The sequence below is a fragment of the Cebus imitator genome, unplaced genomic scaffold, assembly GCF_001604975.1.
Source record: "Cebus imitator isolate Cc_AM_T3 unplaced genomic scaffold, Cebus_imitator-1.0 Scaffold117, whole genome shotgun sequence".
Classification (NCBI taxonomy): Eukaryota; Metazoa; Chordata; class Mammalia; order Primates; family Cebidae; genus Cebus; species Cebus imitator.
Window position 1 is genome coordinate 9,617,741 of NW_016107432.1, and position 12,865 is coordinate 9,630,605.

At 39.5% G+C, this 12,865-nt stretch overlaps 1 protein-coding gene across 2 annotated transcripts in view; it reads left to right on the plus strand.

The window, feature by feature from the left end:
• Positions 1-12,865, plus strand: part of PHLPP2 (PH domain and leucine rich repeat protein phosphatase 2) — a 77,421-nt gene that overhangs the window by 39,530 nt on the left and 25,026 nt on the right. For both annotated transcript variants that reach the window (XM_017539173.2, XM_037742230.1), the window contains exons 5-9: positions 698-823; positions 3,803-3,957; positions 5,846-5,992; positions 6,392-6,622; positions 8,725-8,927. In XM_017539173.2, the coding sequence (XP_017394662.1) occupies positions 698-823; positions 3,803-3,957; positions 5,846-5,992; positions 6,392-6,622; positions 8,725-8,927 (862 nt within the window). The remainder of the gene's footprint in view (positions 1-697; positions 824-3,802; positions 3,958-5,845; positions 5,993-6,391; positions 6,623-8,724; positions 8,928-12,865) is intronic.

Consider the following 12,865-nt stretch of genomic DNA (forward strand, 5'->3'; position numbering starts at 1 on the left):
GAGACGTAGTCTTGCACTGTCACCTGGGCTGGAGTGCAGTGGCGCAATCTCAGCCTCTGCCTCCCGGGTTCAAGTGATTCTCCTGCCTCAGCTGCCCAAGTAGCTAGGATTACAGGAGCCTGCCACCATGCCCAGCCAATTTTTGTATTTTTAGTAGAGACGGGGTTGTACTATGTTGGCCAGGCTGGTCTCGAACTTCCGACCTTGTAATCCACCTGCCTTGACCTCCCAAAGTGCTGGGATTACAGGTGTGAGCTACCCTGCCTGGCCAAGAATTTCTTTAAGGAGCTATTTTTGTGCTGTGAATTCCTGCCACTACTCCAAATAGGAATGGGGGAAGTTTTTGCTGCTTTTCTCAAGCCTAGTAAAAGAGATTTGAATGGAACTCGAGAGAACTTGGTAAGAATCCGTGCAGTATGGGGTTTACAGTGAACTGATATCCTGCTTCCTGACCAGCAAGTCCTGAGGACAAGAGGTGCTACCCAGCTGCTGGGGATAGAGCAAAAGCACAGCTAATGTGTTGAGATCATTGTGTATTCATGTGTGACCCATTGGCAGATGGAGGGGGACAAGAGGGTAGAGAGAAAAAATTTAAAAGTCTGTTTAAAAAAATTCAGTTGTTTGTCTTGTGATTGCCTTTTGCTTTTTGACTCGGATTTTTTTTTAAGTGATTCTGGTTTTCTCCCCTCCTCTTCAGATAGAAGAAGTGAAGCGACGGCAGTACTCCCTTGCTTTCAGCTCAGCCGGAGCCCAAGCTCAGACCTATCATGTCAGCTTTGAGACTTTGACCGAGTACCAGCGATGGCAACGGCAAGCATCCAAGGTGAAAATGGTGGGATGTTCTGAGGTGGAAATAAGAATAGAGAACCCCAGGAGAAATGTATTTTGACACTGATGGCCGGGTGAGGTGGCTCACACCTGTAATCCCACCCCTTTAGGAGGCCAAGGCAGGCGGATCACCTGAGATTGGAAGTTTTGAGACCAGCCTGACCAACTTGGAGAAACCCTGTCTCTCCTAAAAATACAAAATTAGCTGGACATGGTGGTGCATGCCTATAATCCCAGCTACTTGGGAGGCTGAGGCAGGAGAATCATTTGAATCCAGGAGGTTGCGATAAGCCAAGATTGCGCCATTGCACTCCAGCCTGGACAATAAGAGCGAAACTCCGTCTCAAAAAAACAAAACAAAAAAAAACAAACAAAAAAAGAAACTAAACTTATTCCCAAGATAGCAAGTTACAATTTTTATTTTCCTTTCTAAGCCTTTTCTGAGTGTATAATGAATAAAATCATGGAATTCTACCAGGTCTTTAACTTATTTATATTTGCATAGTACAAAATGCTGTCAAAAATGTTTTCAAGGGCATTTTTTTTTTTTTTTGAGATGGAGTTTCGCTCTTGTTACCCAGGCTGGAGTGCAATGGCGCAATCTCGGCTCACCGCAACCTCCGCCTCCCGGGTTCAGGCAATTCTGCCCCAGCCTCCTNCGCCACCATGCCCAGCTAATTTTTTGTATTTTTAGTAGAGACGGGGTTTCACCATGTTGACCAGGATGGTCTCGATCTCTTGACCTCGTGATCCACCCGCCTCGGCCTCCCAAAGTGCTGGGATTACAGGCTTGAGCCACCGCGCCCGACCTTCAAGGGCATTTTCATCTGTGCTCTCTGTGAGGTAGGGCCTTAGAAGGAATTAAGACACAGAGAGATTTTTGACTCCTGAAGGAATTGAGATACAATGAGATTTAAATGACCTTCCCTCAATTGTAGTAGTCAGTGACAGATGGGTTCATTCTGTAACTTGTGTCTCAGTGCTTCTTGGTCTGCAGATGTTCAGAACAGCCTTGGTGAACCACTTCAAATTTGCATTTATTGATGGGACAGTGACCTCTAATGCTGTCACAAGCCATTATTCCTGTATGCTGAGGATAATTAGTCTTTGAGCATAATTTCTGCTCATTATCCTTTAAAGAGCAATAAAGCGTATTGTGATTTTCAATTTCTCCTCTTGTAGCCATCATTACCGGATTTTGTATAAGAGATTGTTACAGTATAAGGACATGCTGTCAAAACATGAATGACTTTTCTTTTTTTTTTTTGGAGTACAGTGGTGCAGTCTTGGCTTACTGCAACCTTTGTCTCCGGGTACCAGGAGTTCTCCTGCCTCAGCCTCTAGAGTAGCTGGGATTACAGGCGTGCACAACCATACCTAGCTAATTTTTGTATTTTTTAGTAGAGATGGGGTTTCACAATGTTGGTCAGGCTGGTCTCGAACTCCTGACCTCAGGTGATCCACCTACCTTGGCCTCCCAAAGTGCTGGGATTATAGGCGTGAGCCACTGCACTCAGCCTTTTTTGTTATTTTAGATCAATTTTTATAACCCATATTATATTTGCATACTGTTATAGGAACTTCTTTTGATTTTATTAATATTTTGTAGTTGTATTGGCTCTGAAATCTGCTCTGAATAAAACTGATTTCAGTTTTAAGCAGCTATTTCATTCTCCTGCTCTTTTAAAGAAAACTTAATATTTTTTTTAGTATCTTTTGCATGTTTAGCAGTGTACTGTGTGTTTGGTTATTTACTTTTTTTTTGTTTTGAGGTGAAGTCTCGCTCTGTCACCCAGGCTGGAGTGCGGTGGTGTGATCTCTGCTCACTGCAACCTCCACCTCCCTGGTTCAAGCAATTCCCCTGCCTCAGCCTCCCAAGTAGCTGGGATTACAGGTGCACACCACCATGCCTGGCTAAGTTTTTTGTATTTTTAGTAGAGATGGAGTTTTACCATGTTGGCCAGACTGGTCTTGAACTCCTGACCTCAGGCAGTCCACCCACCTCGGCCTCCCATAGTGCCAGGATTATAGGTGTGAGCCACCTTGCCCAGCCAGTTATTTACTTGTATCCTCAAAACAGATGAAGAAACTGTGCTGATAAGTAGCAGAGCTAGTGTGGCTACAAAAGGCTGTGTCTTTTCTATCACACTGCCTCTTAAAATTCTTTCCAGTTATTTCTAATTATTTTAAGATTACTTCTTGCAGCTGAGTGTGGTGACTCACACCTGTAATCCCAGCACTTTGGGAGGCCAAGGTGGGCAGATTACCTGAGGTGAGGAGTTCAAGACCAACCTGACCAACATGGTGAAACCCTGTGTCTACTAAAAATACAAAAATTAGCCAGCGCTGGGTGTGGTGACTGATGCCTGTAATCCCATGTAGACAGGATGTAGACATTCAGTACTAGCTCAGAAGGTCTTTGGGAGACCAAGGCGGTCAGATCATGAGGTCAGGAGTTGAGACCAGCCTGGCCAATATGGTGAAATCCCATCTTTACTAAAAAATAAAACAAAAATTAGCCGGGCATGGTGGTGTGCACCTGTAATCCCAGCTACGCAGGAGGCTGAGGCAGGAGAATTGCTTGAGTCCAGGAGACAGAGGTTGCAGTAAGCCAGGATTGTGCCACTGCACTCCAGCCTGGCTGACAGAGCATGACTCTGTCTCAAAAGGAAAAAAAAGATTACTTCTTGCATGAAGTGTTAACTTTCCATCTTTAATGATTTGTGTTTTTTCTTTTTTACCTTGTACTTGTAGACACTTTATAACTTATACCCTTGCTTTTTAAGCAGCTTATGGTTTTAAGAAAAAGTAAAAATTAACTGGTTTTTATAAATAAATAATTAGATCTTATTACCTTTTTTTTCTTTCTTATCTTTTTAATTAGTGTCTTTTTGTGTAAACGCCATTTCATTCAGTGCTGGGTGATAGACATTCAGTACTAGCTCAGAAGGCTCTTCTCTTTGACCTTATTCAGGTGGTGTCCCAGCGAATCAGTACCGTGGATCTCTCATGTTACAGCCTCGAGGAGGTTCCTGAGCATCTCTTCTACAGTCAAGATATCACCTACCTCAACTTGCGACACAACTTCATGCAGTTAGAAAGACCCGGAGGCCTCGACACACTCTACAAGTATGTGGAGAATGGGTTTCCAGACTGACATGTGCAAATCAAGTTCTAATCAGTATCTTATGGCTTCCACCTGCCACTATTGTATGTATATTCTAAAATTTTCACTCTCTTTTAAAGAGGAAGTAAAATTTTTTATTCACACAGTTCTCCTACCTGCTCTTCCCCCCACATAAAACAGAAGATTGATGTAAATGTTCTGTGAGCTGCCAGTTGATACGGGTCATCTTTTCATGTAAATCATTGACATTGTTGTGTGATCAGCAGCTAAATTACATCAAGAGATTAAGTATATAGGAAAGTTTTGAATGAGAAGTATAAAATTTAAATAACTTAAAGGAGGTAGGCCTCATTTTAAGAATTTCAGCCTGAGAGACAAGGCACTGTCTTTCCTTGTACCTTCCACTGCCAACCCTTAAACTGTGAAGCTTCTTTCTTCTAATAAAGGAACCATTTTAGCCCTACAATGCTATGACCTACTTGTTATTTCATCTCCCTTATTAAAATATATACCTCATTCCCACCCTCCACTCATCCCATCTCACTCCTCCACTTAAAAATGGATGGCAGTGAATAAATATGTGTTGTAAGTAATTATCTTGGCTTCTGGAGGAGAAGGGAGAAATTGGAAATTAAAGCATTTGAAATGATTTAAATTAGATGGTGACTAAAAGGATAATATACATTAAAATGACTTATTTTACGTACTTCCTTGATAGCTAATAATTCTAGAGTAATGTCCAGAAAATGTTGTGATTTTTAAAAATCTCATCTGATACTTATTTTAGAAAGTACAAGTCTCTAGTAATGATACAGTTATTTTAGTAACATTGGCATGTAAATGAAGACAAGCTATAATTTTAAGGAAGCTGGTTTCCAGCATTTCTTTGTGAGTTGTTATGAAAAGAATTGGTCCAGTTTGAGGGCTGGATCATAAATTTTAAATTTGAAGTACTACCAAGCCAAAGGTATAATCAGTAATCAAGGTTAGGTCATCTGGAAATTAAACATTGAAAATGTGTAAGCAAAGCATTAGAGTGAGGTACCAGGGATTCAGGTATAGAAGCAGGTGATACAGATCATCATCATGGAGAACATCTTACCCTTACCATCTTGCACCTGTATAATAACAAAATATCCTATTCTCCAGTGGAATTACCAGAGTTTCTCATAAAAAGTTCTTTGTATTGAAACCTTTAAGATCTTAATTATAATATAATAGATATCAAGAAGAAACTCAAGAGATCCATTTTATAACAATACTGTCTCTGGGTAAGACAGTATAGATACTTTTACTTCTATGAACAAAATAGAAGCACTAAAAATTACCATTTTGTGTTGTGTATCAGATCACATAATGGTAAAATGCTGTCATATTCACATTTTCAGGCTCTAACTGATTATTCATTTCGTGTGACATTTGAGCCAACATAATTTCAGTATGAAAAAGTTGCTTATATATGAGATTTGATCTACATAATTGTTAGCTATTGCTTTGCCTATGAGTTGATTAATTCCTGCAAGGCTTTTGTATGTTACATGTAGAAATTTAATAATGGGAAAAGATTTTAAGCGTATCAAGTATGATATAATACAAAAGAATTGTACCAGCATGAGCTGTTCTTCAAGACTGTCTACCTTTTTAAGGAGAAAAGAGAACTCTTGTAATTCTAGACCTGGCTTCCTTGATCACATGGACTGTGCCTTAGTTATCGTGGTGTCCTCTGTCCCCACTCAGTGTTTGATGTGTAGTGAGTGCTCAGTAAGTATCTTTGGAATAAATTCTATGATAGACATTTAAAATAGATTATCAGAGGCCATTGATGTCCTGCACAAAGATACAGTAACAGTTTATTGAAATGCAATATACATTTTTGCCTTTGCTCTTTAGATTTTCTCAACTGAAGGGCCTGAACTTGTCCCACAATAAACTTGGGTTGTTTCCTATATTGTTATGCGAGATCTCTACCCTGACTGAGCTCAACCTTTCCTGTAATGGATTTCATGACCTACCAAGTCAAATTGGCAATCTGCTAAAGTAAGTAGCTTTATTAGATTGCTCTTTTTCCTTGCAGAATTAGAAACTTGCCTGGGGTTTGGAATGAAGTACCATGGGTCTTGCAGTGAAATATGTAATGTACTTATTAGGATTCTAGTCAGCAGCAGTTTTTGACCTCGGAGATCTACCTGCCTATAGCAGTGACTGATCCCTCAGCTTCAACAGCAGAGGTCTTAAACTCTCTTTAATGTTGGAGGGACCATTTGTGTAAGTTATGTGTAAGTCATCTATTAAGTCTGTATAGATGGAGAGTTAGGATATATTACTACTTTTGGATTAATAACAAATTAGTGACATAAATCAGAATTCATAACTCTGATTCTGTCCATTCCAGTGAAACCTTTCATAAAGTAGACTTGTTTTGTTTTTTTCCCATAGTCTTCAAACCCTCTGTCTTGATGGCAACTTTCTGACTACTTTACCTGAAGAATTGGGAAATCTACAACAGCTTTCCTCCTTGGGAATTTCCTTCAACAACTTTAGTCAAATTCCTGAGGTTTATGAGAAACTTACTATGTTAGATAAAGTGGTTATGGCAGGAAATTGCCTGGAAGTCCTGAACTTAGGGGTGCTCAATAGGATGAGCCATATCAAGCATGTGGATTTAAGGTAAGGTTATTCTTTGGCATAACTTCCTTTAGATTGACTCTGGTGGACCATTATGTCTTCTCTTTATGAAGATTTGTTTAAAACATTAGAGTTTTTAAACTTTTGTTGTCGTCGTTGTTTTGAGACAGGATCTCACTTGTCACCCAGGCTAGCATGCAGTGGCACGATCTCAGCCCACTGCAGGCTTGACCTCCCATTCTCAGGCGATTCTTCCACTTCAGCCCCCCAAGTAGCTGGGATTTCAGGTGCGCACCACCATGTCTGGCTAATTTTTTTCTATTTTCAGTAGATTTGGGGTTTCGCCATGTTGTGCAGGCTAGTCTTGCACACCTGGACTCGAGCAGTCAGCCCACCTCAGCCTCCCAAAGTGCTGGGATTACAGGTGTGAGCCGCCATGCCTAGCTCTAACATTAGGTTTTTTGAACAATGTAGGAATATATATTTTCAAAGGTAGAGTAAGACTTTACTTACCATTCAGTAGCAGAGAGATTAAGGATCAGGTAGCTGTACCATATGATAGAGACTATCAAATTGCCTTTGACAAAGGTTGTTTTCACTTACCCTCCCAGTAATATGTATTTTTTATTTTTTAAATTTTTTTGTAGAGATTGGGTTTCGCTGTGTTGCCCAGGCTGGTCTTGAATTCCTGGGCTCAAGTAATCCTCCTGTCTTGGCCTTGTAAAGTGTTGGGGTTACAGGTGTGAGCCACTGTGCCTAACCCCTCTAACACTATGAGAATTCCCATTTTCTCATATATTTGTCAGTGCTGGATTTTAGCATTTCTTTTTATTTATCATCAGTCTAGTAGGTTGAAAGAAGTATTTCATTATTTGTATCAACATTTATTTATTTAGCAGGGAGGTTAAACGTCTTTTTATATGTATATTAGTAGTTTAAAGTTCTCCATAAATGACCATTTTTCTGTTGAGTCTTGATATCCATTGGGTTTCTTCTTGATATCCATTGTATTACAATTAAGATGTTAAAGGTTTCATTACTAAGAACTTTTTTTAAAAAAAAAACTGTTTATTATAGAAAATGAGAGTTTTATTTTCTAGTCATAATCTTTTCCTAAAGGAAGCTGATAAAAAGACACCTGCTGGATGTTCTGTTATTTACAGTAAACCACCTTATAAAGACACTAAGAGAGAATTTTTTTTAAATACACCGGAGACTTAAGAGAGAGATTTATAGAAATTCAAGAAAATGAGAATGCACCTGTTTAAATTAAATCATGGACTTGTATGGAAAATAACCCAAAGGTCATTTTCTATAATTTGCCTTCAAACTATTCCATATATATACAGATTATTTCCTTGTCTGTTAATTAATTTTATGTGAACCTTAACACTAGAGATAGAGCAGGCATAGCAACAGGAGGAAGTATGGTCCATCCTTGTACTCTAGACATGGTACTGTTGTGACTGCTTTAGTACTCACTAACCAAAAAGGTTGTGTTCATCTTCCTTTTCTTTTGTGTTCCTTAGTGCCCATCTGACCTTATTAGGTATTTGGATATAAGTGTTTAACTGTTTGTCCATATGACCTCTTTTTTTCTTCTCTTTATTAATTTGTATATGTATTTGCCAGTCTGGATTGTTTAACCTGGCTGTACCTTGAATTGTTTATAAAACTGTAGTTATTTACATAGTACCTTGCAAAATTAGGCAAGAAGTCAAGTTCTTAAATTGTTTAGGAAACAGAAGGGGGCCAGGCACAGTGGCTCACACCTGTAATCCCAGCACTTTGGGAGGCTGAGACGGGCAGATCGCCTGAGGTCGGGAGTTCACGACCAGCCTGCCCAACATGGTGAAACCCCATCTCTACTAAAAATATAAAATATTAGCTGGACGTGGTGGGGTCGCCTGTAATTCCAGCTACTCAGGAAGCTGAGGCAGGAGAATTACTTGAACCTGGGAGATGGAGGTTGCAGTGAGCCCAGATTGCACCACTGCACTCCAGCCTGGGTGACAAGAGTGAAACTCCGTCTCAAAAACAAAAGGAAACAGAGAAAGGGATAATACCTGTCCTTTTTTTTTATTTTGGTAAGCACATTTAATAGACTCATATTTCTGATTATTTTCTTGTTTCTGCATGTTAAGGATGAACCATTTGAAAACCATGGTTGTTGAAAATCTGGAGGGAAATAAATACATCACTCACGTGGATCTGCGGGACAACCGACTGACTGACTTGGATCTTAGCTCCTTATGCAGCTTGGAACAGCTGCACTGTGAGCGGAACCAGCTGAGGGAGCTAACACTCAGCGGCTTCTCTCTTCGGACCCTCTATGCCAGTTCCAACAGTTAGTTCTCTGTCCAGCCTTTTGTTTTTTTCTCTTTCAGCTGTAGTCAGCACTTTCTAAGAACAGTGGTGTCCGTGGTGTTCCTCAGCCACTCTGCAGGATGGAGTTTGTGGCTCATTGAGGCAAAGCTTTATCTTTTCACTTTGCTGTCAATACTTAAGTGGTTGCAATATATATAAAAAGACATGGCAGGATACTCTGAGCTTTACTAATTCAGCATAGTAAGAGGCATTTCACAGAATAGTGGTGGGAAGGTGGGCAAGAATGTTCAAAACAGAACATCAATAATAGTTTAAAACAGGGGTTGGCAAACTATACCCCATCACTGCATCTGGCCTACCCCCTCTTTTTGTATGGCCCATAAGAAATGGTTTTTACTCTTTTTTTTTTTTTTTTTTTTTGGTAGAGACAGGGTTTCTCCATGTTGATCATGCTGGTCTCAAACTCCTGACCTCAGGTGATCCACCTACCTTGGCCTCCCAAAGTGCTGGGATTGCAGGTGTGAGCCACCACGCCCGGCCGGTTTTTACATTTTTTTAATGGTTGGTTAAAAAAATGTCAAAAGGAGAATTTTGTGGCCTAGTATGAAGGCTCACACCTGTAATCCCAGCACTTTGGGAGGCTGAGGTGGGCAGATCACCTGAGCTCAGGAGTTTGAGATCAGCCTGGGCAACATGACGAAACCTCATCTCTACAAAAAATACAAAAATTAGCCGAGCATGGTGGCATGCTTACTGTCCCAGCTACTTGGGAGGCTGAGATGGGAGATTACTTGAGCCTGGAAGGCAGAGGTTACAATGAGCTGAGATTGTGCCATTGCACTCCATCCTGGGTGAGACCTCATCTAAGTGAGACCCCATCTCAAAAGAAAGAAGAAGAATTTTGTGACATGTGAAAATTACTATGAATTTCAAGCTTCTGTATTTCTAAATGAAGTTTTATTGGAATGCAGCCATAGTGGTTCGTTTGCATATTATTTATACATTCTTGTGCTACAGCGGCAGAATCAAATAATAGTTAGACTGTCTTATGGTCTGCAAATTCTCAAATGTTTACTGTTTAGCCTGTTACAAAAAGAGTTTGCCAATTTGTGGTTTGAAAGCTCGTGTAGAATAAGGAGCCTCTGATTTCAATACGATTTGCCCTAAGAATATTTTTCAATGAAAAAGTCCTCCTATTTGTTGAGACCATTCATTTTATGGAAAGTTCTTCTTTACCGTAGAAAATATAATTACTTTTGATATATGTTTAAGGAAGGAAAGGGAAATATGTTAAATTTTACTGTCAGAAAAATGCAAATTTAAATAACATTTTATACTTACCAAATTTAAAAAAAGGTAATGCTAAGTGTTTCTGGAGGTGAAGAGAAGCATCTTCCTGAGCTCTCACACACTGCCAGTGAGAGTTGACTGGTAAAACCAACCCAGAAAGCAGTGTGACAGTGTTAGAAAAGCCAAGACACACACACCATGTTCTAGAAGTTCCCTGCTTGAGATATATCGAAGAGACACATGTGTACAAGGAGATGTATACCAGATTGTTTATCACTTTTTGTGAACACAAAAAAGTAGGATTTTTCTTGTTTTTTTTTTTTTTTGAGATGGAGTGTAGTTTTGTTGCCCAGGCTGGAGTGCAGTTGTCAGATCTCAGCTCACTGCAGTCTCTGCTGCTTAGGTTCAAGTGATTCTCTTGTCTTAGCTCCTGAGTAGCTTGGATTACAGGAGTGTGCCACCATGCCCAGCTAATTTTTGTGTTTTTAGTAGTGACAGGGTTTCACCATATTGGCCAGGCTGTTCTCAAACTCCTAACTGCGTACCTGAGCCTCCCGAAGTGTTGGGATTACAGGCTAGAGCCATTGCACCTGGCCTAAAAGTAGGATTATTAATAGGAAAATGGATAAATCCGTAATTATATATTTATGCAATAGAATATTGCACAGCAATGGAAATGAATTTAGTAAAACTTTGTATGGTTAATATGGATAAATTGCAAACATTTTTTGAGCAAGGAAAAGTACATAATTAAATGTCAATTGTGATAGTTATATCAAAATTTAAAACACTCACAGAAATATTATTTTCTTAGCTATAAGTATGCCATAACAGTATGAAAGAATACATGAGAGTGATGAAAACCATATTCAGGATAATGTTTACCTCTTGGTATGTGTGGTATTTTAATTCTTAAAAAAATAGTCTGGGCTGGGCGCTGTGGCTCATGCCTGTAATCCCAGCACTATGGGGGGCCAAGGCAGGCGGATCACCTGAGGTCAGGAGTTCGAGACCAGCCTGGCTAACATGGTGAAACCCCATTTCTACTAAAAATACAAAAGATTAGCCGGGCGTGGTGGTGCATACCTGTAATCCCAGCTACTCAGGAGGCTGAGGCAGGAGAATCGCTTGAAACTGGGAGGCAGAGGTACAGTGAGCCGAGATTGCGCCATTGCACTCCAGCTTGGGCAACAAGAGCGAAACTCTTCAAAAAACAAAAAGTCTAGAGCATATAAAGCAGAAAGTAGATTTGTTAAAAGCTCTGTGGTAGGTGAAAGAGGGTTTATTATTTTATTCTCTTTATTTTTCTGCATCTGTAAACTAGATTATACAGATAAATGAAATTTGAGGACTTCTGTTTGCCTTGCCTTTTATTATGTTAACTTACAGAAGCTTCAAATTGTAGCTTAGATTAATTACTTGGTCAGAAGAGGGTTAAAACTGATGCTGTTTATAGATGCCTGACATGGTAGTAAGTCCTAGCCATGGAGATTTTTGTTATCAGGCTCATCCCTATCCTTAATGTGTCTAAAGATTCTGAATTCCTGGCCCTACCGGAAAAGACTTCAACAGCCACGCAGTCATAAATATTTACTCTTTGTAAATATTTAAGTGTTTACAAATAAATTAAATATTTTAATAGTTTGTAAATGCTTAAATACTATTAGTCATCAGGATTCCATCACAGGATTCCAGTGGTTAACTGAACAGGGCTTGTTTGAGGTCTGCTGTTCTGTTTACAAAGTCCTTAAATTCTACAACCTGGAAGAATTCACATAAACACTTGCAGTTTTGATGCTTCAAAGTCAGGAACTCCATTTTACGAAAATGTTATCTAAATGTGATCAGTTAAGATAGAGAAAGCACTGAACTTGACTACTCATCAGGGATATGCATATTGAAACCCATGTGTGGCACCACTACACACCTACTAGAATGACTAAAATGGAAAGGCCTAAAAATCTCAGGGCAGCTGTTGGGAGTATAAATTGGTATAGTCACTTTGGAAAACTGTTCAGTAGTGTCTACTATGGTGAACGTGAACATAACCCTGTACCCAGCAGTGCCTCTCCTAGGCTTATGCTCTATATAAGGGCTTGTATTAGTCCACAAAAACCATGGACAAATATGTTCATAGAAGTACTATTCATAGTAACCGCAAACTGGAAAACTTACATGTCCATCAACTCTAAAATAGGCAAATAAATTGTGATGCATTCACATAAGTAATTTTATACAGGCATCGGAATGAACGAACTATAACCATATGCAACTATATAAACAAATACTGTAAACATACTGTAGAGTGAATGACGCCAGACAAATAAAATTATACATACTGTGTGTATGTATGTATGTATGTAGATAGGCAAAAGTAATTATATATACTGCATGCATATGTTTATATAGATAGGCAGAAGTATACATACTGCATGCATATATTTATATAAATAGGCAAAAGTAATTGTACACATGCATTTATTTATGTAGACTAGCAAAAGTAATTTGGTACTTGGAGTCAGGATAATGTTACCCTGAAGTACGGGTAGTGACTGGAACAGGAGACACGAGGCAGCTCCCAGGGAGCTGGTAATATTCTGTTTCTTCATCCGGGTGTTGCTAGTGTGTTCAGTTTGTGAAAATTTACTGATTTTTGCACTTTTCTGT